Source organism: Suillus subaureus (assembly GCF_016647635.1).
Source record: "Suillus subaureus strain MN1 chromosome Unknown BJ212scaffold_9, whole genome shotgun sequence".
Lineage (NCBI taxonomy): Eukaryota > Fungi > Basidiomycota > Agaricomycetes > Boletales > Suillaceae > Suillus > Suillus subaureus.
This window is the reverse complement of record NW_024538565.1, coordinates 306,862-334,207: the sequence shown is the minus strand read 5'-3', so window position 1 is coordinate 334,207 and position 27,346 is coordinate 306,862. Positions and strand designations below refer to the sequence as shown.

At 45.6% G+C, this 27,346-nt stretch overlaps 5 protein-coding genes across 5 annotated transcripts; 2 read left to right on the top strand and 3 right to left on the bottom strand.

Moving 5' to 3' along the window:
* Positions 1–9,615: 9,615 nt before the first annotated feature.
* BJ212DRAFT_1208937 (uncharacterized protein) lies at positions 9,616–9,849 on the bottom strand (the record flags this gene model as incomplete). Its single annotated transcript, XM_041329189.1, has 1 exon — positions 9,616–9,849. A coding segment is annotated over one exon (234 nt), but the record flags the coding sequence as incomplete, so codon positions are not given.
* Positions 9,850–11,862: 2,013 nt separating this feature from the next.
* BJ212DRAFT_1298057 (uncharacterized protein) lies at positions 11,863–13,544 on the bottom strand (the record flags this gene model as incomplete). The annotated part of the gene is made up of 7 exons (XM_041332651.1): positions 11,863–12,050; positions 12,105–12,459; positions 12,527–12,637; positions 12,690–12,788; positions 12,835–13,360; positions 13,407–13,416; positions 13,472–13,544. 7 exons carry the CDS (start codon positions 13,542–13,544, stop codon positions 11,863–11,865), a joined length of 1,362 nt encoding a protein of 453 aa, XP_041195122.1.
* A 224-nt stretch (positions 13,545–13,768) lies between these two features.
* Positions 13,769–14,347, top strand: BJ212DRAFT_1478818 (uncharacterized protein; the record flags this gene model as incomplete). Its single annotated transcript, XM_041339766.1, has 4 exons — positions 13,769–13,865; positions 13,930–13,998; positions 14,059–14,214; positions 14,265–14,347. The coding sequence occupies 4 exons, from the start codon at positions 13,769–13,771 to the stop codon at positions 14,345–14,347; spliced, it is 405 nt and encodes a 134-aa protein (XP_041195121.1).
* Positions 14,348–16,644: 2,297 nt separating this feature from the next.
* Positions 16,645–18,329, bottom strand: BJ212DRAFT_1478817 (uncharacterized protein; the record flags this gene model as incomplete). The annotated part of the gene is made up of 6 exons (XM_041339765.1): positions 16,645–17,180; positions 17,231–17,404; positions 17,460–17,574; positions 17,633–18,036; positions 18,102–18,124; positions 18,187–18,329. 6 exons carry the CDS (start codon positions 18,327–18,329, stop codon positions 16,645–16,647), a joined length of 1,395 nt encoding a protein of 464 aa, XP_041195120.1.
* Positions 18,330–19,736: 1,407 nt separating this feature from the next.
* On the top strand, positions 19,737–19,913 carry BJ212DRAFT_1209932 (uncharacterized protein; the record flags this gene model as incomplete). The annotated part of the gene is made up of 1 exon (XM_041329212.1): positions 19,737–19,913. A coding segment is annotated over one exon (177 nt), but the record flags the coding sequence as incomplete, so codon positions are not given.
* Between the last annotated feature and the right edge of the window lie 7,433 nt (positions 19,914–27,346).

Sequence of the window (27,346 nt, the reverse complement as noted above, 5' to 3'; positions counted from 1 at the left end):
TAGTAGTGCAATTAGAACATATACATCATAGTAGGTGCACAATGATGATGTACCTCTGTTCATTTGACCACCTGACTGTCATATCTGCATATCCGGATCTCAGATCTGACCCTTATCTCATCTTAGATCCACATCTTATCTCCAATGCTATCCACATCTTATCCCCCTCCAACATCTTGTCATTCAATCTGTCCACTCATCCAGTCCGGTCCACAACTCATCCAAATCCACAACCAGCACTCATCTCTTTTCGGTAACCCCCTAACTCCAGTATTTCAGTTATCTGTATATCCATCCTGCTCCCTTATCTGCTACCTATGTTTCATTTCCATTTCATGATTTGTGATCCATTTCTACTTACCAATAGACTATCCACATGCTTCATACATAGCCTCAGACTCTGCTGATTGATCATTCTGTTAGATACCTATAGTATATAACCTCCTGTAACTTTCTGTAGTACCTCAGTTTGAATATCATCTTAGTTCTACTCATTCCTGTCCTCTGGACTTGAGTACCTCTACTCTTGTCACCCTCTGAGACTTAGGATTGATTCCTATAGTCTATCCATATCCACCTCTATCCCCAACAGTCCATTACTGTTAGTTTCTAGTCTGGACTCATCCAGATTAGCCTTACGATACTTATCCCTCATCTGGAAGTCATCCAGATCTGTTATGCTACTTGTCCGACCTTCCAGATGTGCTAGTCTTGCCTTCCTGAAATAAGGGGCAATACTTGGGTAAGGGGCACAGTGCACAAGCTGAGGCTGAAGCCCTTCAGATCCAGTTACCTTTTGAGTACGACCTTAACAGTATATTCGAACTCACACCTTACCAAGTATACTTACACTTCCTATGGCTCCAACCAAAACTGCAAACACTCTCTGAGCAGCCAGATTAGTATCCGCCCGCCATGATTCTACTCCTATCATCAACACCTTCAATAGTTTCTCACAGCATCGTGTTAGTCAGCATGCTACTGCTGGAAGCATCTTGGAGCTTCTGAGTTGTCAACATCTGGAGACCCCTACATGGACTCCAGCCCTAGCCCCTCTGGGCCAAAGAGATCTGGATGACGATGACATTGATCACAATACCCCTGGCAGAAATCCACTGGATGGTAATGGTGGAAATCCGGACGATGATCCAGATGATGAAGATGATGATGATAGAGACGATGGCCTGGGTTCACAGGATTGCATTATGGTACTCCTATCCAGAGCTATCAACAATCTTGCCCGAAACAATTGTCGCACCACTCTTCCCAAAGATCCTAAAGTCAAGGTCCAGGAGCCGGATGTCTTTGATGGCACTGAGCCCTGGAAACTTCATGCATTCTTTGTCCAGTGCAAGCTCAACTTCCAGAGCAAACCCAATGCTTTCCATACCGGAAGGTCTAAAGTCAATTTCACCCAATCCTACCTCAAAGGAATGGCCCTTGAGTGGTTCGAACCTGACCTCCTTTCTGACGAACATACCAATTGTCCAGACTGGATGGATGACTATTCTGAGTTCATGCTTGAACTCCAGACCAATTTCGGACCTCATGACCCTTCTGGAGATGCGGAAATGCAGCTCAAACAACTCAACATGCACGACAGACAGCGCATCAACAAGTACATTGTAGAATTCCAACGACTTGCCTCTCAGGTCCACGGATGGGGTGATGGAGCCCTACACCGACAATTCTATAATGGACTTCCTGCTCGTATCAAGGATGAAATCAGTCGCATGGGAAAACCTGGCACACTCTCAGAATACAAAACCCTTGCACAGACCATTGATGCCCACTATTGGGAATGCAAGGGAGAGATCTCCTGCAAAACCAAATCCTCTGCACCAAATCCCCCTGCCAAGTCTTCCGAATGGACCAATGCCAATGCGTCCAGATCTGGAAGCACTTCCTCTGGAAACAACAAATCTGGAAAGACAACTTCATCCACTACCTCTGCTTCTAAAGCTCCGGACCTTAACAACAAGTTGGGTAAGGATGGAAAGCTTACATCCAAAGAACGTCAGAGAAGGCTGGACAGGAAGCTCTGTCTGTTCTGTGGTGGACCTGGGCATACTGCTCAGGACTGCACAAAGTTGACTTCGCACGCTACCAAAGGTTGCGCAGCTACAGTCAATCCAGAAACCAAACTGGATGCCATGGACGAGGCAAAAAAATAGTCCACAACCCTCCTGACTCCGCACAGGATGAGGGTCATGTTGACTCAACCTGTGCAGCAGAGCTACGACTCAACACTGTTTCCTTGTCCAATCCGAACTCTCTCTGTCCATATGTTTCCATCCCTATGTATTCCGATATTTCTGACTTTCCAGCTCTTGTAGATTGTGGTTCCTCCCATTGCTTCATAGAATCCGACTTTTGTCCATAAATATAATCTACCTACCTATGCAATTCCTCCAATTCTGCTCCATTTGTTTGATGGTACTTGTAATGCAACCATTTCCAAAGCTATAGATCTGCCCATCCGTTTCTCGTCCAGTGTAGTCACCTCTGATATATTCTACGTAACTCCTTTGGATTCATCCTGTCTTATCGTCCTTGGATATAGCTGGCTTAACCGACACAATCCATTGATTGACTGGGTTTCACACAGCATTGAGTTCCAGACTTCATCTCATGGAATGCCATTGACCCCTCTGATATCGCCTCCACCACCTCCAGTGGAAACTACCCCTCCAACTACTCCAGATACCTCCACTGATACCTCCAAGCCTAACATTTCTCTAATCAACACAGTTGCCTTTTGCTGGGCCTGCAAGTTAGAAGGCTCCAAGCAGTTCAGCATCTTCCTATGTCCTTCCAGTGCCAAGATCTGCTCTGTATCCACTTCATCTGATGCTCCAGATCTATCTGCGATCCCTCCGGAGTATCATGAATATGCGGATGTCTTTGACAAGGGAAAAGCTGGCCAACTTCCTCCTCATAGGCCTTATGACCTAAAGATCGACTTAGAGGAAGGTACTGCTCCACCCCTAGGCACCATATATTCCCTTTCTCCGGTTGAGCTTGAAGCTCTCCAGAAGTTCCTGGATGAAAATATCTCATCCGGACTCCTCCGTTCCTCCTCCTCTCTGCACGGAGCTCCTGTCCTGTTTGTCAAGAAGAAGGATGGCTCCCTGCGTCTTTGTGTGGATTTCTGTGGCCTGAACAAGATCACCAAAAAAGACTGCTATCTGTTGCCCCTCATTGCCGACCTCTTAGACTCTCCAAGCTGCGCCAAAGTTTACACTAAGATCGACCTCTGGTCCGCTTACCATCTCATCCAGATATCTTCTGGAGATGAGTGGAAGACAGCTTTCCAGACATGCTATGGCTCCTATGAATGGTTAGTTATGCCCGAGGGTCTCACCAATGCTCCAGCAGCTTTCCAGCATTTTGTCAATAGCATCTTCGCCGATATGCTTGACATATGCATTGTGGTGTATCTGGACAACATCCTCATCTATTCCCATGACCTTGCATCCCATAAGCAACACATCCGAGAAGTACTTCAATGACTCTGAAAGCATTGACTCTATGCCAAACCAGAGAAATGCAAGTTCCACTCCGATTCCGTAGAATACCTTGGTTACCTCCTGTCTCCAAAAGGCCTTACTATGTCATCCAATAAAGTCAAAGCTATCATTGACTGGCCGGAGCCATGGAAGGTCAAGGATGTTCAATCCTTCCTCAGATTCACAAATTTCTATCATCATTTCATCTTCAACTACTCAGACATCATCACTCCACTCACCCGGCTTACACACAAGAATGTTAACTGGGATTTTTCGGAGGATTGCCAGAAATCATTTGCTGCACTCAAGAAAGCCTTCACTTCTGCTCTGGTGCTTACACACTGGATTCTGAATGTTCCTATTGTCGTTGAAACCGATGCTTCTGACTATGCTATCGCTGGAATACTGTCAATTGTATGTCTGGACTCAGAGCTTCGTCTGGTAGCATTCTATTCTAGAACCCTGTCTGCTCTGGAACTCAACTATGATACCCATGACAAGGAACTCCTAGCCATATATAAAGCTTTCTGGACCTGGCAACACTACCTAGAAGGCTCATCCGAGCCTATTGATGTTGTCACGGACCACAAGAACCTTGAGTACTTCGCAACCACCAAACTCCTCTCTTGCTGTCAGGCACATTGGTTGGAGTTCCTCCACCAATTCAATCTCATCATCTGTTTCTGTCCCAGAAAACTTGGAGCAAAACCGGATTCCCTCACTAGTGTTAAGAACCATGCTCAAAGGAGAGAGAGACTGACTCAGAGGGCTTGGCCTCAGCTCATACGCTGTGCCCCTTACCTGAGTATGTGCCCTTCATTTCAGAGGAAGTCTGATGATGGTCCGATGAAGTCCGGAGGACTTCCGGAGGCTGGCTACTCTGGTGGAGAGTGCAGGAGGACTTCCGGAGGAGCGCGGGAAACGTCCGGAGGAGCGTGGGAGAGTTCCGGAGGGATGCAGGAAATGCTCAGGAGAGTTCCCACTGCAAGGTAATACTTCTACAGGAAAACAGGATGGATGGATAGGAGGTCCGGAGGTCTGGAGTATGGAGTACAGGAGGTGCGGAGGTCCGGAAGGAATAGGGGCTACATTGGACAAAGTCTGATGCAGAAGCAAACAGAGGTAGACTACCCTAAGGTAGAGTTGGAGGGACAGGAAGTGGACCTAAGTCTGGAAAGAGGGTAAGTGCCGGAAAGGCAAGACTCCAGCCTAGGGAAGCAATCCCTAGACTTGGGACAGAGACATAGGGGACAAATCCAAAGGTCCGGAATTCTGGCTTAGGGAATCCTTCCCTAGGCCTTTATGGAAAAGGACAAGACTCAGATGGACTGAAGTCCGGAAGATGATTGGCAAGTGGAACAGGATCTAAGATGATGAACAGGAACTAAGATGATATTCAGACTGAGGACTCTACTGTAGTTGTACAGGGGTTATATACTAAAGGCTATCTGAGAGGATCAGTAAGCAAAGGAGTAAGGCTATGTATGAGCATGCGGAAACACATTGGTAAGTAAGATGGAACATAAGTAAATGAACTCGGAGATGAAACTAGTACAAGGATCAATCAGCAAGATGGAAACAGAGATAACCAAGAACTGGAAAGGTGGAGATGCCTAAATGGGGATAGGCGCAGGATCTCAGATAGAGGGCGGGAATAGGTCCGGAGATAGTAACAGTTAATATCCGGAGGTCCGGAGATCTGGGGATCCAGAAGGTAGGGCGGAAACAGGACTGAGATATGTGAGGTGGTGGATGTAGTCTGGAATCCAAGAGGAGGTAAAGTCCGGATGTCTTGCTGGATGGAATGTGCATAGGGTGGACAGGATAGGGGATCCAGGAATGAGTTGGATATGGGGTCCGGAAACAGGTCCGGAAAGCGTGGGAATATGATGGGATCTATGTCTGGCATACAGGATATGACAACTAGATGCTGGGATGTCTACCCCAAAGAGGGGGATAAGGACTATGCTCAAGTTAACCCTCATAACTTCCATCCGGTGTTCACGTCTGAACAGTTAGCTTCGTCCCTACAAGCATCAACCCTAGCATATCCAGTGCTCCGAGCAGCTGTACTCATGGATGTTGACCAACTCCAAAATGATATCCTATCTGCTCTCCCTAATGACCCTATCGCATCCGCTCAGATGTCTGGTCCTCCAGATCCCAGATGGACCACGGACAATAGTGGTTTCCTCCGTTGCAACAATCGTATATATGTCCTGGATTCCAATGACCTCCGACTTTGTGTCCTCCAGAACACCCATGACCATCTCCTGTCTGGACACTTTGGCCAGAACCAGATGCTAGAACTCATCCAACGCAAATATACCTGGCCCGGAATATGCACATATGTCAAAGACTATGTTAAATCGTGCACCACCTGCACCTGAGCCAAGGTTCCGAGACATAAGCCATATGGATTGCTCAAGCAACTTCCTGTTCTGGAAAAGCCTTGGAACTCCATCTCCATGGATTTCATTGAGCAACTTCTGGACTCCTCCGGCTTCACAGCCATCCTCGTCATCATAGATCATCTATCCAAGCAAGCAATATTCATTCCGACCCATGACACTATCACCTCTCCAGACCTCACTCGCTTGTTCCTACTCCATGTGTTCTCCAAGCACAGTGTTCCATCCCATGTAACCTCGGACCAGGGAACAGAGTTCATATCCCACTTCTTCTGGTCCTTAGGAAAAGCATTAGATATGATCCTCCACTTCACGTCCAGATATCATCTGGAAGGGGATGGACAAACCGAGCGTGCCAACCAAACCCTAGAACAATACCTCCAGATCTACTGTAACTATCAGCAGGATAACTGGTTGGAACTACTCCCCTTGGCTGAATTTGCATACAACAATGCTCCAAGTGCTACCACTGGAGTCTCGCCCTTCTTCACTAACAAGGGATACCATCCAAACATATCTATCCACCCGGAACACAACCTTTCCTCCGTCTGTGCACAGGAATATGCTATAGACCTCAATGAGCTTCACCAATTCCTCCGAGAAGAAATGACCCATGCACAAGAACATTATCAAGGACCTGTGGATGCAAGGCGGATACCAGCCCCAGACTTCAAGGTTGGAGATCAAGTCTTCATCAAAGCAAGGTACTTCTGTTCCACTCACCCTTCCAAGAAGCTCTCAGAAAAGAACTTAGGTCCTTTTGACATTATATCCCATCCTGGATCACATTCCTTTACCATCCAACTCCTGGATTCCATGCATTCGGTACATCCAGTCTTCCATGTCTCCCAACTGGAACCTGCAGTTCCGAACATCATCCCTAATCGTATTTAACCACCCCCACCTCCAATAGAAGTCAATGGAGAACCAGAATATGAGATATCTGAAATCCTAGACTCTAAGTTGGACCACTGGAGATGACAATGTCAGCTTCTCTACCTCGTCCAGTGGTCCAGATATGAAGGGATGGACGAAGAGACATCCTGGTTACTAGCCACAGAACTTGGAAATGCATTGGACCTAGTTTCAGTATTTCACTCTTTGTATCCAGACAAACCCAGTCCAATTGCGTTACAATGAGTACAAAATCAGATACAAGTACATTAGGGGCAGAAGCGGAAATCTGGAGCTCCTCACCCATCAGTCTCCATGTCCCCTCCGGATCCTCCAGCCTCCTCCTTAACATCCTTGTCAACATCATCTGGAGTAGAGGTGTCTGCAATCCAGAATCCGTTCCGGATCCCATCCAGGAGGATGGACTGGAAGTCCCTCTGCTGCTGGATGAAGTCCTCCATGTTAGTATTCATCCGCTCCATCACCAACCTACTCCCTTCTGCAGCTCCAATACTCTCCTGGAGGAGCCCATTGGTCTGGGCCAGTTCCACTACTACACTGTTGGCAGCAGCAACTCAGGCCTGGTCATCATACTCCACACTCCCCTCATCTGTCTCTATTCCGGTCCGCAGATTGGAAGCTTCCTCCACTTCCGGTTCCTCAGGGGTAGGCTCCTCTGACATCTCTTACCCTTGGATTTCAGAGACAGAGTCACCACAGCATGCTGCCTCTTCCACTTCGGTTCCCTGGGCTTGTCCGCTGTGGGAATCATATTTCAGCTGGCCAAGCTGCTGAGTGGAGAGCAGTATGTTCAGCCCATGGGATTCTGACTTGGCTCAGTGCTCAGAGAGCAGAAATTATCATCAAAAGGGACTGTCATTCAGGCTGGTACTGACACTAGTGAAAGAGATACATGCTTAAGTAAGCAGTAAAAATGCGAACATAAGCTAAAGAAAGTGAGGGTAGGTAAAGGTAAGTAAAGTAAGTAAATCTAAGCCCAAGGAAAACTTGACTGTCACACCGCACTTCTGGGACAGGAGACCCTATCAATCCTGCAGATGTCACAAGACTTGATCTATCCAGATATCAGTACACCCAGTTCCGGACATCCGAGGCAAGGATTATCTCACCAGTGCATTAGACTTGGCATCCTCCCAGGAGCATGTCTTCTTCTTACTGACACAACAAGTGCAGGGAGCATCCTGAGCTCTGGACATAGAAGCGGACTGGGACTAGCATATCCCTCAGTTCCAGATCTGACAAAGTTAGTATCACTCACCCTCCTGGCCACCTCAGCCCTCCGCCTCTCCTCTTCCTGTGCTACCCAGAGCTCAGACTGCTCAATCCGCTTCCTCTCCTCCTCATGTTTCCATTCCGCTTCCTGACGCATCTGCTCTGCTTCCTGACATTTCTGCTCCTCTTCCTCTTCCTCTCTCTGAGCTGCAGCCTCCACGAGTGCCATCTGGCGCTGAAGTTCCACAAGGGTCTCCCTAGCAGATTTCTGACCACTGGATTTGTTGCCAGACATGATATTCAGAAGCTAGTATGAGTGGGTAAAGTGAGGGAAGGAAGGAAGACCTAGGATGCTTTGACATCCATATATCTGTGGAAACCAGAACTCACAAACTCCATCCATCAGCTTCTCCATTGATTCTCACCCTCATATCGTCCGGTCCAGATCGTCAGATCTTGTGCCTCTAGGAATCGGCCCTAAAGGGGGGATACTGTCATATCTGCATATCTGGATCTCAGATCTGACCCTTATCTCATCTCAGATCCACATCTTATCTCTGATGCTATCCACATCTTATCCCCCTCCAACATCTTGTCATTCAATCTGTCCACTCGTCCAGTCCAGTCCACAACTCATCCAAATCCACAACCAGCACTCATCTCTTTTCGGTAACCCCCTAACTCCAGTATTTCAGTTATCTGTATATCCATCCTGCTCCCTTATCTGCTACCTATGTTTCATTTCCATTTCATGATTTGTGATCCATTTCTACTTACCAATAGACTATCCACATGCTTCATACATAGCCTCAGACTCTGCTGATTGATCATTCTGTTAGATACCTATAGTATATAACCTCCTGTAACTTTCTGTAGTACCTCAGTTTGAATATCATCTTAGTTCTACTCATTCCTGTCCTCTGGACTTGAGTACCTCTACTCTTGTCACCCTCTGAGACTTAGGATTGATTCCTATAGTCTATCCATATCCACCTCTATCCCCAACAGTCCATTACTGTTAGTTTCTAGTCTGGACTCATCCAGATTAGCCTTACGATACTTATCCCTCATCTGGAAGTCATCCAGATCTGTTATGCTACTTGTCCGACCTTCCAGATGTGCTAGTCTTGCCTTCCTGAAATAAGGGGCAATACTTGGGTAAGGGGCACAGCGCACAAGCTGAGGCTGAAGCCCTTCAGATCCAGTTACCTTTTGAGTATGACCTTAACACTGACCAAGCGCATATAAGGGCTTCATGACTTAATTCTTGTGGGATTTGCCATTGTCATCATCTAAGTCTACAGGTGAAGAGGCATAGAAAAAATGTTCTGGGATGAAGTAATCTCCAGAAGTATCTTGTAACAGTTCATCTGTGAAGTACACAGTTCTATCCACTCAAGCTGCTGGTGGTGACAGAAGATCGAATAACATTTTCTGGCCATTAAAGACCTGTGACATCCCCTCACCACCATCCTTGGGATAATTGCACATTGCAAAATGTGTAAGTGGATTTGCATAATCCTGAATGTAATGTCACTGTTGAATGGACATAAAAGACATGCTAGATGTACCTTTGTGATTGCTTCTGTGATGTTATTGATATAGAATACATCACCAGCATGTGATGTCATCTTCTGAGTTGGATTGCCAACAAGCTCATCCAGGTAATTATGGCACTTCTTCATCACACCAATTGATGGGACATTGGCAGCACCAAGCTCTTTGGCCCAGTTGAGCACAGCTCTCTTCTGGGAGTCAGAAAATGGGATGTGTGGAGAGCTGAAAAGAAGCAATGTTATAAAATGCTTGATGAAAGGTAAGCATTAGTTTTCTGACAGGATGAGAGACTTACTGCTTTTGACAGCCATGGATGAGTTGGATTATCTACTGAGACATTCTTGAAGTTCATGGACACCTTGTCAAGGATTTCATCTGGTAGCATTGTTAGATACATAGCCCCATAGAAGGAATGATGAGGCACTTACCAGGGAGCTCAACCCCAAAATCAGGTTTAGCTTCATTGATGAGCTGATGCTCCTCATTGGTGGAAGATCAGAAAAGTTGTGTTGAGAATGGTATTTCACCCATAGTGAGGCTTGTTTGAAGCTCAGCAAATAAATCTGGACACTTTTTGTCAAGCTCAAGAGTCCAATGGCCTATTATGCCTTTCACAAGCTCTGATAACCTGAGGTCAAGGTCCCTGTCCTCTGGCATGGGTGCTGCAGGCAGTGGTACACCAGGCTGCATGTCAACAAGCGGCAGGTCTGAGTCACATACAGTGACTTCCATGAAGGAGTCATCAGCCTTGAAGGAGAATTTGATATCAGTGGCAGTTGTGGGCTCCATGGTTGTTATGTCAGTGTCCTTATCATCCAGCAAGGCCTTAGGCTCAACTTGGACTGGACACTGAAGCCTCATTAGTTGCTGCTTGAGATAATTAGCATGATGGATGTGGATTGCCTACATAATGTGCTTCTTGGCATGACGCAGCTCCATTACACAATAATGGCCATTTTTCTTCAGGCATGCCTTGCATAGGACCTGCTTTTTGTTGTCACAGAACTGCAGAACTGCAACCACCAGGTCAGTACATATAGAAATTTCAAATACATGAGGAAAATACACACCAACACCATCAATGATATCAGCATTGTGAGTCATGCTTGCCAACTTCGAAGACTCAGAGCCCCTTCAGTGACAAACTCTGTATTATATGGGTCACCCGACCTACATAATATCCCATATAAGATGGGCCAGTGGACTATGGGCTGATGTTATGTATATCCTTGATACTGACAGGTGGGCTGGGAGGGATATTATTTCCAATGGGGATGGGTGGGCCCATCTATGCTGATGTTATAAATATCCTCAATGATGGCAGATGGGCTGGAAGAAATATTATTACTGATGGAGATGGGTGGGCCCATCTGGGCAATATGTAGAGTAGGATAGACATATATTATAGACAGCTGGGCTGAAGAGAGATGTATGGTAGATATTATTATATAGATGGGTGGGCCGAGGTGGGGGTTATATTAGATAGATGGGTGGGCCAACATAGGGTATATTAGATAGACAGGTGGGCCGATGGGGCAGGGAAATATGTATTATATATATGGGTGGGCCAACATAGGGTATATTAGATAGATAGATGGGCCAACAGAGGGGGATGTCATATAAACAGGTGGGCCCAGATACATATCATTTAGACATATGGGCCAAGGTATTGGTATACTATATGGACATATGAGCAATGCTGTTGCACTAGTTTTGATCTGAGTCATCAATGACATTCAGACTCAGATCCTGTCAACATTGATCAAAGTCAACACAGCGAGTACCGAGTCCCAATACCTGAACATTGAACCCTGAACATCAAAACCCAAAACCCAAAACTTCAAAACTCAAAACTCATAACTCAAACATTTTTATGATTGTCAAGTTTCCAGTCTTGAATCACTGAGTTCCACATACCGAATGCTGACACCCGAAGTTGTGTCAGTACTAGGACTTTGGGACTTGGTGATTCAATACTCAAAAGTCATACCAATATCTGAATTTTGAGTTTCAAGTTTCAAGTTTCAAGACTCAAATCACTGAGTCTCAAGTCCTGAGTCCCAACCATCAAAACCTGACACCTGAAACTTGAAAGTCATACCAATATCTGAATTTCAAGTTTTAAGTTTCAAGACTTTAATCACTGAGTCCTAAAACCTGAACATCAAAACCTAACACCTGAAACTCAAAGGTCATACCAATATCTGAATTTTGAGTTTTGAGTTTTGAGTTTTGAGTTTTGAGTTTTGAGACTTGAATCACCAAGTCCCAAAACCTGAAACTTGACAGTTGTCAAAATGTATGAGTTTCAAGTTTGTGTGAGCTGCACCATCCCAAATCACAATTGCCATGGCATGGAGATCTGGCATGGGCAGGTCAAGTGCTGCAGCAGGGACTGCTGGGCTGGGTGCTGGAGCAGGCACTGCTGAACTTGAAGGCAGAAGTGCTACAAGGGAAAATCAAGGTCACATGGTGATGAAAAAAAACTCAGGTGACTTACAAGCTGGTGCAGGTGCGGGTGCCTTGACAGCAGTGATGGTCTTGCTGTGACCATGCATCTGGGTCTTGGGGGTTGTCACAGCTGTGACACCCAGAGTTCCAGACTTGCCATGAGACTGACTGTGAGTCTGGGCCTTGGATTGGGAGGCAGGGGGAGCTTTGGAGGGAGCCTTGGAGGGTGTCCTGGACCTTGTGTTCCAGGTGGTAGAGGATTCATGAACGTGTTTCAGCAGGGTACCCATAGTTGCTGGGATGCACTTGACCTTCTTTGTTGTGCAGCAGATGCACAACATACATGGATTCCCAGTCCTCTTGTCCAACCGAGTTGCACAGTCCCAGTTTAGCTTGGTGCAAACCTGGCATGGGTTGTTCAGTGGATTGTGTTAGTGAATGGACACTTGTCAAATAAATCAAAGTACTCACTGGTCCAGGAGTGAGAATATCACCTCCATCGATGACTGGGGGTGCCTCCACCAGGCTTTCAGGAGTCGGCTGGGAGGGCTTGATGACTGCTGGGTGACTGCCAGCAATCACCTGGTACATTGTGAGCATACACCCGAGTCCTAGACACATTAATGTGACTTACTGTAGCAGGGCCAAAGAGCTTTTTGGTTGGAACCCAGGATGATCTAGGTGAATTGGAGAGCCGGGGAAGGATGACATCTGGCACTCCACCTGAAAATGGCTACAAAAAAATGTGAGCCAAGTCAAAGACAAACAAGACGACATACCTGAATACCCACATCTTCCTCATCTTCCAAGTCCACTAGGGGCTTGGACATCACCCAGTGAGAGGACTTCACACGCTTGCGAGTCTTCATCACAGACTTTGGTGGTTGGGAGGAGAGTCCTGAAATCATGGGAGACTTCCTCTTCCAGCTCCCTTCCACCTCAGGCTCTGGGTCAGCATCAATGGCCTTACCTTTCCCCTTGTCCCAGAACTCAGTGGTGGTGCCAGTGCAGGGACCAGTGACATTGCCAGCGCAGATGGGTGGGGAGGGAAGGTCCACTGGAATTGGACCTGTGGAAGGAGGAGCAGCAACTGGGAGATCAAAGGTATGGTCACCTAAGGCCTCCCAGGCGAGGAGCTTGGGGTGCCAGATGTGCATCAAGAGATGGGGATTGTTGTACCTAATGTTGTGCCAGTTGGGCCAGACCTGGGGAGGCATGCCCTGGATGCACAATAGCTCCTTGGAGTGCAAAAGCATGATGCCAGGCAGGGGTCCAGACCCATAGTCCTTGATCACTTGAGCCTGCCTGGATGTTAGAGAGAGAAAAAGAAAGAAAAAAGAAAGCTACATACCACAAGTGAACTGACCTGTGTTGTCAGAGAAAAGTGACTGTTACCTGGGGGAATCTGCTAGGCACCACTGATGATGGCCATGATCTGGGCAGTGGATGCCTTGAGACCAGTCAAAGAGTTGTCAACTGGAGTGGACATGATGATTGAGTTGAGAGATTTAAAGATCTTAAAATGGGGTTGAAATCTGTTATCACAAGGATGAAGTTTCAAAAGAAACAACACATTTGATGGACAATTGATAAAATTGTTGATTGTTTGTCTTTGTTTGGTCCCAGTTCAACTTCCAGCAATCACCAGTTTTGTATTGAACTTCGAAGTTTTTGGAATTATCAGTCAACAAATCAGTAAGTTCCCCACACAACATGAGTCCACAGTCAGCCATTCAATTCAATGACCCTCTGGTGACCAACTACAATTCAATGGATGTGGATGAGTCCACTGTGTCTCGGGCATCACTAGGTGTGTTGTATTTTTATCATGCCTTATCTATGTACCAGGTATCACTTAGATGATCTATACCTAGGGCTGGATGATGACATAGAATATGATTCTCTGTCATCCAGATCACTGGATGTCTTGGCTGCAATACCTGGTGAGTTTATCCATTCATTAGGATCAAGGATCACCATGCATGCTCACTAAACCCTTGTAGATCAATCACCTCCAGCTCAAGCTGATCATCCAGGTTTTCTCATTGATCCAGACTTGTACCTCAGGCCTGAGGATGATATCATTGATGTGGATGAGTTGCCAGATTCTGCCGATCCTAAGATTGATGTTCCAGCTGCATCAGAAGCATCTATGTCATGTGAGTCCATTTATTCCAGAGGATTATAGATACTTATTGTATCTCCCAAGTGGATGACACCTCTAACGAACTTCATTCAGAGCAGCTGGAGCTCACTAATGAAGATTTACATTCGATGGCCCAGGAGTTCTGACCATTTGGGTCATATGAACACACTGGTGTGAGTATCTGACAAAGCAGATCATTTATCTCTGTGCTAATTTTTCTGCAAGTGCAATCCATTCAAGATCAACTTGGTGATTACAAACACCATACCAGGGATCTTCCTGATCCTTCCATTCCACTGCTACTCAAGGCTGAGTGACCCTTCTGGATAGCTTGGGCAGAAACTTCTGACAAACTCAGAAGAGCTGATGCAGACCTCCAGAGGTTGCAAAGAGCCCAACAGATGAGCATTGAAATGCTCAAGGTAGTAGATTCACTGATCAATCAGTTTGAAGATCAGATTCAAATGTAAAGTACCGAATGTTTATAGTACTCAAATCACATGTAAACTTTTGAATTTTCATTAACATACCCACATCATGTAAACAACTGAATTTGTGATGCATTCCTCTTCCATTTCCAATTGAGTTCCAGAGGCTCAGGTGTTCCTGGGTGTTGAACACGGAAGTTTAAGTCTTGCTTTGGCTCACTGAGTCCCAAGTGTTGAACACCAAAGTTCAATTCTTGCTGTACAGAGGATCACCAAGTCCTGAGTTCGATTTGAAGATCAAACTCAGGACTTGGCAATCCTATGTACAGTGAGAATTGAACTTTGGTGTTCAACACTTGGGACTCAGTGAGCCAAAGCAAGACTTAAACTTCTGTGTTCAACACCTGGGAACACCTGAGCCATGAAGATTGAATAACATTGACATGTTGTTAAGAACCATGTTGCTCAAGGGGGAGAGAGACTGGCTCAGAGGGGCTTGGCCTCAGCTCGTACGCTGTGCCCCTTACCCGAGTATGTGCCCTTCATTTCATATGAGGTCCAATGATGGTCCAATGAAGTCTGGAGGACTTCTGGAGGCTGGCTACTCTGCTGGAGAGCGCTAGAGGACTTCTGGAGGAGCGTGGGAAACATCCAGAGGAGCACGGGAGAGTTCTGGAGGAATGCAGGAAGTGCTCAGGAGAGTTCCCACTGCAAGGTAATACTTCTACAGGAAATAGGATGGAAGGATAGGAGGTCCGAAGGTCCAGAGGACAGGAGGACAGGAGGATAGGATGTCCAAGGGTTAGGAGGATGGAACATCCGAAGGTATGGAGGGTGGAACATCCGAAGGTATGGAGGGTGGAACATCCGAAGGACAGGATGCCCGGAGGTACGAGGGATAGGAGGTCCGGAGGTCCGGAAGGAATAGGGGCTACATCAGATGAAGTCCAATGTAGAAACAAACAGAGGTAGACTACCCTAAGGTAGAGTTGGAGAGACAGGGATTGGACCTAAGTCCGGAAAGAGGGTAAGTGCCGGAAAGGCAAAGCTCCAGCCTAGGGAATCAATCCCTAGGCCTGATGGGTAGGACAGACTTAGGTGGACCAAAGTCTAAGAGAGGATTGGGCAAGTCTAAGTTGATATTAAAACTAAGGAACTACAGGAGTATCTACAGGGGTTATATACTGAACAATATCTGAGGGGATCAGTAAGCAAAGGAGCAAGGCTATGTACAAGCATGTGGAAACACATTAGTAAGTAAGTCAGAACATAAGTAAATGAACTCGGAGATGAGGACTCATACAAGGATCAATAAGCAAGACAGAACAAGAGGTAACCGAAAGCTGGAAGGCAGAGAATGCCTAAATGGGGATAGGCGCAGGATATCAGACAGTTGGTGGGAATAGGTCTGGAGTTAATATCCGGAGGTCCGGAGATCTGGGGATCTGGAAGACAAGGTGGATACAGGACTGGAATACAAGAAGGTGGATATAGTCTGGAATCCGAGATGAGGTGAAGTCTGGATGTCTTGCTGGATGGAGTGCACATAGGGTGGACAGGATAGGGTTGTATGGATCAGGCTAGCAGTGAGGATCTGGAGGTCCGAAGCTCAGGGGTAAATCCGGAGCATAGTCGATCCTGCTGAGGTGTGGAGTACACAGCAGAAGGGGATCTGGGAATAAGTCGGATATGGGGTGTGGTCCGGACGTAGGCTCGGAAGGCGTGGGAATATGATGGAACGTGGGTCCGGATCATGGGATATGACACATGTACATAAAGGCAGGCAGTGTAGTATCAGTCAATTACTTCTTTCCCCTTGCTCTTGTCACTTGAGAGGTATTGTCTGATGGCTGTTGAGTTGACTTACTCCAGGTTGTCCTCACCGATGGCTCAATCACTGGTTTTTTTCCCTGCATGTTTTTTGATACTGGAGATGTGTGCCCTCATTCCATTCCAACATCCTCCTCAACATTGCCAGTGACTCTGTCAGTCATCCCAGCCAGGAGGTTGCCCATTCATGATATCAGCAGTGCACCAGTTTTCACTGGCTTGACCAGGCAAGGCTTTGGAATTGCATGTGGGACTGCTGTCCCTTCATGTGCTGTTGAAGGACCTGGCTCTCTTCTGGGTCTTTTTTGCAGGGATCTACCATTGGCTACATCATCATCAGCATCATCCTCCATGTGATGAGAGTCACTCTTGGGATTACTCCTGGGATCACTCTTGGTGTCAGTTGACGAATTCCGAGGCCTTTGGATCATCTGCTTTCTGACTTTACAAGTCTGATGAGAAGGTGAATTCCCAGACACAACCGATGCTACCATGTCTCCATCTTTGTTCTTCCATGCTTTGAACAGGAATGTTGGTCCTTCACCTTTCTCCTGCTGAGCATGCCAGAAATTGAGTAAGGCCATAGTGTCCCAATTTTGCAACTTGGAAGGCTCCTTCAAGTCCACATCTGCCAAAACATACTTCCTTGCCACAAAGTCATCCTGACTTTGTATGATGGCACTCCATGGCACAACTGCCTTGTCACTCCTGGAACAGATCCCTGTGTCCATGCATTCAACAAATTCTTGGGTGTTGCAACAATAGACTCACAATAGTGCAATGTAAGAAATGCCCTCACTATGGCCTTCTTCTCCTTGAGTTTCATTTCAGTGATGTCTGGAAGCAACAGCATCCCATCTCTGTTGGTTTCCAGTTCGAAAGCAGGTTTTCTGATTCTTTTTTGACCTTCCTTTATCTGTTGTCCTCCATCCTGTGCCCCAGCACCTATCATCATAACAATCAACAAATTCCTTCTAGTAGCCAGAGTTCAAACACTCACCAAACTGTTCCTGCACATACTCCTGCCAAACCAGCTCGATGTCCTCCCAGTCCTTCATCTTCATGAAGCTGTCCCCATCTCCTAATGCCTCATTATCATTGTGCCTGCATGACATCTATTGAGATCGAAGATCTGCAATTACTGACACAATTCACTTATATCCTGAACAGCACCTCTCCCTGTTCATTCTTCCAAGCTGACATCACAAACACTCTCATCCCACATTGCCTCCACATCTCCTTTGAAAAGTGCTCCATATACACAGGTCCCTTCTTACAAGTGACTTGTGCCTGTATCTCAGGAGGAGGAAAGTTGTTGGACCATTCCTTGGCTGTTTCCTTTGCCTTCTCCAACTTGTTGTTGGACAATTCAGCCATGACTCTCTTCACAGCTGCCTGATAATGCTTGAACATATCAGGACCTCCTGGCTTTACCCCAGACTTGTCCTTGATCCTCTTTAGCACTTCTTCCTGGTTCCACTGGTAGATTACCATCCTAGGCGTCCATTCCTCCCATACTTTATCATGTCCTTCCTTTCCTTCTTTTTCCTGTTGTTGAACAACCAAGTCTTGTATATCTGAGTGTTGATGGAAGAATAAGATATTAAAATTTTAGTTTTTCAACACAGCAAGGATGAATCACCTGCTTCCTCTTCTCCCATTGTGCTTGGTTAACCTTAGGAGCAAATAACCTGGCAGCCCTAGCTATGGCAGTGAAAACTGCTCACTTCTCTTTCTGTTTTGCCGAAGTCCACTCAGGAAGATAGTTCTTTAACTCTGAAATTCCATTTTCCGTGAGCTTCTGTGTCTGTGGTTGATGTGCCCTATGTCTTCCAGAAGTCAACTGAGTGGAGTGACCTGATCTTGCCATGGTGAATGAGATTGCAGAATGGGCTGAGGATAAGCAAGGTAGAAGTAATAATGGTGACAAGTTGAACTTTGAGCAAAGCCTAACAGTTGGTTAATTGACCCATATTGGACGCAATGCCATTAGTGGAAATGAATTTGTAATGATGCATTAAGATTGCATAACATCATATTGCAATAACAATTCATTTGACCTTCTTGAGCTAATGTTTTGCTTGCAACATTAGAAAATAAGATGAAGATAGGTAGATACACCCCACTGCAAAAATCCCATAGGGTAGAAGCAAGGGGCAGCAAAGGTAGGAAAACTTGGGTCAAGGTCCCACTTGCTAGCACAAAACAACATGCCTACAGGTCCATGCCTAACTCTCCCCCAGAATCACCAACACTTCAGCCTGTTGAGGCACCACCTCCTTGGGAAGACTTTCCTGACAATGCTTATGAGCATGACCAAGGGTCATTTGAGCCTTTGCAACTCCCAAAAACCATGGCAAGTTCATGTAAAATGTTGGATCATCATTCAAATGATGGCTAAGCATAAAAAATGCAGAGTCAGAATGACTACCTCTGTTAAGGTTGCGTGCTCAAGGGGGTCGGATCACAAGGGCTTGGCCTCAGCTTGTATGCTGTGCCCCTTTCCCGAGTATGTGCCCTTAATTTCCAGGGGCTAGAGCAGTCATCTGGAGTTTCAGGGATTTGACTAGGGCAGATAACAGACATCTGGATCTGAAACATGAGATAAATCTGACGGACGTCCGGATGTTACCTGGGCAAGTGGATAAGACTAATCCAGACAAAGTCTGGACTAGAAACTAACAGAGGATGGACTACCTTTAAGGTAGAGTCAGAAATGTAGCCTAGGATGCAATCCTAAGACTCAGAATATGACAAGAGACTTATCTCGAGTCCGGAGGACACAGGAATGAGCAGGAACTAAGATGATATTCAAACTGGAGTATTTCCGAGAGTTACAGGAGGTCTATATACTGTAGGTATCATATAGGAATCAGTCAGCAAACATAAAGGTTATGTACAAAGCATATGCAGAGTCTATTAGTAAGTAGGATGGATCACAAATAATGAACACTGGAAATGAAATGTATGTAATGGATCAATAATCAAAAGGGAAACATGGTTAACTGGAGTCTGGAGACAGGGGCAGTCTAAATGGGGTTGGGCGCTGATATAGGGTTTGGATTCCGGAAGGGAGATAAAGATAGATCAGATCATTTGAGATCCAGATCTTGGATCTGGATATCCAGAGAAGTGGATTTAGAGTTGAGAGTCCAGAATGGCATATGACAACCTCAGGCAATGGCTGCCAAGGCAGGAATCATATCTGCATCACCTCCTGGATCAAGAAGCTCCACCAGAAGATAGGAGATGCGTCATCTGTGACCAGGATGGGGTCTACAAATGTCAAGATTGTCTTGGGGAGCCACTATATTGCACTGGCTGTTGCAGGAGTCAACATCATTGCAATCCTTTCCACTGGATCAGTCAATGGAATGGTCAATTCTTTGAGCAGAGTTGTCTCGCTCATGTCAGACTTGTCATACACCTCAGTCATGATGGCAAACAATGTCCAGTCCTCACAGATAGGTGGGATTTGTTCAAAGAAGACAAGCATGAAGACCAGCTTGAGCCTGAAGATCAACCATCTGTGTTGGGACCTGAGTTCCAGCTGAAGGAAAACACCATGGTCATCATTGACAAGTCTGGAGTTCATTGCCTTGAGGTTCAATGCTGTGATTGTCCAAATGCCATGAGTCCAGACATTCAAATGTTTTGACATGGGTTTTTTCCCACATCATTTAACAAGCTGAAGGCTTTGTTCACCTTCAGGGTGCTCGATGATTTTCTATTGGACAACCTTGAATGTGGCACCTTGGCAATGAACTATTACAGCAAGCTCTGGTGAATGACCTCAAGCGTGTTTCCACATCTTGTTCTGGTAATGCCAAATCTCCAACATCTAAAGGACATTACATTGACAAAGCACATGGCAAGGACTGATACAGAGAGCTCATGAGAGTCACTCGACAGTGGAGGCAGTTGAAGGCTATGAAATGGCATGGATTTGGCCATCATTCCAACAACCTGAATGCAGGAGATCTTGCATTGTTTTGCCCTACATGTCCTCAACCTGGGATTAATGTATCCTTGTCAGGGGATGAACCACTTGATGAGTGAGTCTAGTTCAATACTGAAGTCACCTCAGTGATAATAATGACTCCAAGCTGGAAATACACCCGGTCATTTGTTATGGACAGAAATTTCAAAGCTGAACACCTGCATCCCATCAAGCCATTTGATGAAGTGTGGCTTTCCGATGGGTTTGGATTCATGGTGGGAAAGGACAGGTATAAAATGCATCTTGCAGAGGCTGCTGACACATTGGAAAAATTGAGCTGCAACAATGACCAGGTGGTGAATCAAGCAAATGCAGCTTGGCACAAGCTGGAGTCCACAGGTATTGGGGGAGTTGCCTGTGCCTGACATGGTTGCTTTGTCCCTCACTTGATGGTAGATTTTCAGAAAGGTGAAAGGCAAGCCAACCATGCCATTCTACATTCATGAGTCAATGATGCATCATTTGCAGACAAATGAACATGGATTATCCCCTTTGTGAGGCTGCCCAGCACAACATGGAAGGCATAACCAGGGCTGTCACCTTCTATGACATCAACTGTCAATACAACAAGCACTTTCAGGTTTGGGTGGATCAAAGCTGATTTCTTGAAATGGTTCCAGAATTGACTATCATTCCTGGAATTGGGTTGTGGCATGTCCACAGACATCAGGACAGCTGCTATGTCTGATATGTGTCAAATTCTATTGAAGGCATCAGTCAGATTGATGGTGAGATCATGGAGACCCTATGGTCATGTCTCAACCTGATTTCCCCTGCTGCTTTGGGAATGTCATCCCTAGATCAAAAGGAATGTCTTGATTATCAGATGAATGATTCCAATTTCTGCAAGATGATCCACATGAAAAGGACTCTTTGCTGTAAATACAAGCAGGCGAAGAATGGCATTGCTGAAAGTGAAAAGGCTTTTGACAGACTCAATGAAGCAGCACCCACAGCTTCAAAGAGAGAATGGTTAGCCAGTGAGAGGATCACTCAGTCCAGCAGAATAAATGATCCTGTGGTGATTGATGTATATGAGATTAATATCAAGAAGGGTAAGTTGACTTTGGCAACATCGAAGTCAGAATTAATTGTTGCACTCAGCACTAAGCAAAAAGGAGATCAAGCTTAGACTGCTGGAGGAGGGTAATGCCTGTGATGCAGCACCTGCTCACAGATCAGTGGCAACATGGATATCAATGGGGTTGGCAATTGAAGAGGCTCAAATTGCATTGGTTGTCAAGCTCTGAAGAATTGGAAGAAGAACTACAGAGACACAGAGATTAGACATCACCCAGCAATGTGATCATCTCCAAGGCCAGATAGATGGATTCACTCAGTCTGCTCTTACACACCTGGGAGAGGGATTTGATGCAGACAATGATCCTGATGACTTGAATGTAGACATTCTCAATGATCTCAATGATGACCCAGCAGATTTCACCAACACATCTAATACATGGGCAAACTCCCCTGAGCTCACTGTCATCCCATTGCCATCAAACCTCAGGGTAGATCAAAGCAGACACTGTATGGCAGAGGATCTGATTCCACTGGAGATGTCACTTCATGAAGGGCAGGCCAATGATGCCCTTCACAACCTCTGGATTCACTTGTGCAACAAGGTGATCCTGTTCCAAACAATGGTTAGGCAGGCCAAATCTCAAGCCCTGAAAATTTGAGCTTGGTCCCAGGTGATGTTGGTGCAGCAGGCAGTGTCCCTCCATGCCAGTATATATACAAAGACCCAGAAGCAAATGATGCAACTTGAGCTGGGGCAAGACCAGCTTCAGAAATACAAACCACTGCTTCAGGAGCAGCTCAAAATCAGCACTGCCATTGGCAATCCAGATGCTCAAGGTCAGTGAAATGAGTCCCTTGCTTGGTTCTGGTCCATTGATATGGACCTGGGGGGTCCAGATCACTTGTGGAATGAGGAATGTGAGTTCAGGCATGCTTGACATATCTTGTGCTCAGCTGATGGGACCCATCCAAAGTTTACTGAGTTCATTGGCTTCAGGCAAAGGCCCTATGGGATCAATGGAAGGAAGAAATGACATTGGTCCAATTGGAGATGGATTGGACATGTAACTTTTTCTTGTGGAAAGCAACCCAATGGGGTGACAGGATGCAGGAATCATTGGTGAAACACCTTCCAGGTTATTCATGCTACTTGGGAAGGCAATCCCAAATGTATTCATTACTGGCACAGGATGCCCAGGCAGCATTTCAAGACTGGCAGAGCAGGTTCATAGACACTTGAGATGAATGAACTTTTTTGCCAATGATATGAAACAGCTACTTCAACCCAAACATTTTAGTCTTGGGAAATGTCTGGATGAACAAACATCAGAGTTTGAAAAATTTTATCCATCAACCAGTGGCTCATATCTTCACATCCAAACCAACTGGTATTGTGATTGTGATTTCTGGCATCATACTCCTGTATTAGCCATGCCTGTATTGCATACTCCTCCTGCATCTCCTTCTGATACTGTGGATTCTGGCAATGAATACCGACCCCTCACACTCGGTCTTGCAGATATTGCAGCCACAATGTCAATGGCTACATTATGCATCCAAGCATCTATCTCCCAATATCAGACAGAGGCTACCAACACCAAGGAGCCTTCTGCTGCTTGGATCATGCACTTTAAAGCTGGGCTGCAATGGGAGATCACTGTAAGAGACCGATGACTGTGGTGGTCAATGCTGAGATTTCCAACAGACTTTTGTGACAGCCATCCTGCAGTACTTGGCTGCAAGGCACATCATCTCAGTTATTCCAAACCTGGTCACTCATATTCTTCAGTTGTTTCCCCAGCTCACCTGGACCACAGTTCTGGACCGCATCTTTTCATCCCACTTATGTCTCTTTCATGATATTGCAGATCTGGGAGATCCCTCCAAGATTATCTCTGGCTATGATACTGCATGGTGGATCAGATGCACTGCAATCCCAGATGAATTATGGCAATGGGACTGGGTAATGGGTTGCTGTATCTTTCACTACCAGCATTGGCTAGTAAGAACTATGAACAATTTACTCAAGTAATGATTAATCTGTTCTAGGGTGGCATTGAGGACAATGGTCTGATTCTTCCTGAGCAGGTGGATAACACCTCAGTTCCATCACTGATGGGACTAAGGTGGCTTAGAGAATGCCTCCAGACATTGGTTGAGGAGCAAGAAGAGGGCATCAGTGAAAAGATGGCAGAGATTGAAGTGTACACTGGCATCCTAACCAGATTGAAGAGAGGAAGAGGAGAGTAGTCCTAGTCCTTGAGTTCAGAATGTTGAAGTCCAAAGTCCATGAAAATGACATACTGTCTCCCAAATATCTAACCTAACATTATATGCCAAGTCCTGAATACTGAATATTGAGTATTGAGTACAGACAATTGTATATTGTGTTGTGAATGTGGACTCCCAAATATCGAGACCTGAATGGTGAATATTGAGTATCAAGTATTGAGATTCAGATATCAAGACCTGACTATTGAATACTGAATACTGAATATCGAGTCCTGACTATTGACACCCAAATCTTGAATATTGACACCCAACTATCAAATACCAAATACCAAATACCAAATACTGAGTCCCTAATATCAAATATTGAGACCTGACTATCAAGTCAGGTTTTGATATTTGATACTCACTAGTCAGGACTTGATATTCAATATTTGGGTGTCAATATTTGGGACTCAATATTCAATATTAGGGACTTGGTCTTTGGTATTTGGTATTTAGTATTTGGTATTCAATAGTCAGGTGTTGATATTTGAGACCTGACTATGGAATGTTGAATTCTGAATATCGAGTTCTGAATGTCCACTATTGAGTATCAAGTATTGAATATTGACCATTGAGCATCGAATGTTGAATATCAAGTTCCAAATATCAAATCCCAAATATAGCAAGTAACTAGTTCTGACTATCGAGTGTCAAGTTCCAGATATCGAGGCTCAAATATTCAAGATCCAGAGATCTAATATCTGGTATTTGACAGTAGGTGCTAACATGGGTAATGTCATATCCCACAATCCAGACTCACATTCCATAATATTCCCATGCCTTCTGAGCCTACGTCTGGACCCCATATCTGACTCATTGCCAGATCCCCTTCTGCTGTGTGCTTCACACCTCAGTAGGATCAACTCCACTCTGGATTTACCCCTGAGCTCCGGACCTCCGGATCCTCACTGCTAGCCTGATCCATACCACCCTATCCTGTCCACCCTATGTGCACTCCATCCAGCAAGACATCCAGACTTCACCTCATCTTGGATTCAGGACTATATCCACCTCATCATATCCCAGTCCTGTATCCACCTCACCTTCTGGATCCTCAGATTTCCGGACCTCCAGATATCAACCATAACTATCTCCAGATGTATTCCTGCCCTCTGTCCAATATCCTGCACCTATCCCCATTTAGACATCTCTGCCTTTCCAGCTTTTGGTTACCTCTTGTTCTGTCTTGCTTATTGATCCTTGTATGAGTCTTCATCTCCAAGTTCATTTACTTATGTTCCATCTTACTTACTAATGTGTTTCCACATGCTCATACATAGCCTTGCTCCTTTGCTTACTGATCCCCTCAGATATTGTCCAGTATATAACCCCTGTAGATACTCCTGTAGTTCCTCATTTTGAATATCATCTTAGACTTTGCTCTACTTGCCCAATCCTCTCTTGGACTTTGGTCCACCTAAGTCTGTCCTATCCATCAGGCCTAGGGATTGATTCCCTAGGCCAGAGCTTTGCCTTTCCAGCACTTACCCTCTTTCCAGACTTAGGTCCGATCCCTGTTCTCTCTGACTCTACCTTAGGGTAGTCTACCTCTGTTTGTTTCTACATTGGACTCCATCTGATGTAGCCCCTATTCCTTCCGGACCTCCAGGTATCCTGTCCTTTGGACATCCTGTCCTTCTGTCCTCTGTCATCCTGCCCTTCTGTCCTCCATCCTCCTGTCCTCCTGTCCTCTGGACCTTCTATCCTTCCATCCTGTTTCCTATAGAAGTATTACCTTGCAGTGGGAACTCTCCTGTGCTCCTCTGGACATTTCCTGCGCTCCTCCAGAAGTCCTCTGGACTTCGTTGGACCATCATTGGACCTCATATGAAATGAAGGGCACATACTCAGGTAAGGGGCACAGTGTACGAGCTGAGGCCAAGCCCCTCTGAGTCAGTCTCTCTCTCCTTTGAGCAACATGGTTCTTAACAGGTAACTACACTTTCTACTTGTTTGATCTTTCACTGTTTGTAATCCACCCTAGCCCATCCACATGATGGAACCCTGGCATAAATATGAACAGAATCCCTCATATACCATGCCCAAGCAATCCAATCCCCTTCCACTGCATGAACCCCATGTCTCACGATCCTTCCAGAAAACGCAATCATGCAACCTGGATTGTACCTGAACTCCAGCTGAAGGCTTGGCATGCTCATCTGAGCATTAGAATAATTCCCCACGGTAGTGAGAATGTTGAAACATTCTGGAATAGATAAATGGTCTCGATGATTGGGGGTTTCCTGATTGGAAATGATGGACAGGCTGTTAAACATGGATGCCCAGTACTGGAGAGTCTCTGACATCTTTGGCAGTTCCTTGCTTTCTGCCTTTTCTCCAAGGCTCGAAAAGGCTTGCAAACCTGCCCAGTACTGCTCAGGATGCATCACCCTGAGTGCTGCTGTTATAATAGCTGCTGGTCTTGCAATGGCTTTGAGGATCTTCTCGGAGGGTGCCCCCTTCAATGATGCAGATACCTCCAGATCCAACTGATTCTAGGGGATTCATGAGTCTGACTACCAAAATCACCATCACATCAGATCCTACCTTGTGCCCCTGTTGAAACCATGCCAGAGACAAATTGATGCATCTGGGAGTTAAGACATCATTTTCTGAGCTTGGTTTGAACCACTCTTGATTAGTTTGCCAATTGCTGTCAAGCTTGACACTTTTTTCAAGGATTGGAGTGAGCAAATCAGAGGCCACCCAAATTTCCTTCTGTAGACACCATTTAATGTTCAATATCCATCAAGTAACAATATATATTACACACCTGGGTGGCATTGGTCAGGGCATCTGGGACATACCATGCAATGATGGCACCAGATGCATCAAGAATTGTGGTGGGTATCTCGACCAACTTTGTGCCCTCATGGCCAGGAGGACACCTCTCAAGCAACTTCTCCTCTCTATCTTCATTATGCCTGGTGTTCTTTGGGGAGATCAACTTGCTACATCTCACAACATCAATCTGCATCTGAACTGCGATGAAGCAATTTGACTGATAAAACTGATTTTCTGAATCTGCAGGAAGACCCACTGGGATTTTTATATGCCTTTATCAGGCAATCAACCAATCAATCACAAGCCATCACCAGATCAGTGTCTAGGTTCGGAGAAGGTATAACTGGGTCTCCTCCTGTCTTCTCTGCATTGAATTTCCATTTGGTATATTCACATGCCTTGTGAGTGACAGTCAGGGCCCAAGTGCACCAGAGGGTTATTTCAATATCAGAAGTGGAAGAAACAGTCATGATGGAATTGATCTTGGGAAATCAGATGCTGAATCCTGCATGTCCACACTTTGGAGTTAAAGGGGGTGGAGATAGTGAGGATCAGATAAGGGAGCCTCACATGATGTTATTTTCCAAAGATGTGTTATCATCCATTGCTCAATGAAATACCAGATGACTGGAAGTGTGCTGGATATCAGGTATTTGTTTGTCGAGACCCGGGCCTTGGATCTCAGTATCCTTCACTCAATGTTTGGTAGTCAGAACTTGGCTTCTCATAGGGCAATGCATGCTGTGTGTATTAGCTACTTGGTAGTTGGTGCTGCATGTTCACATCTGTACTGGGTGCTCAATTTT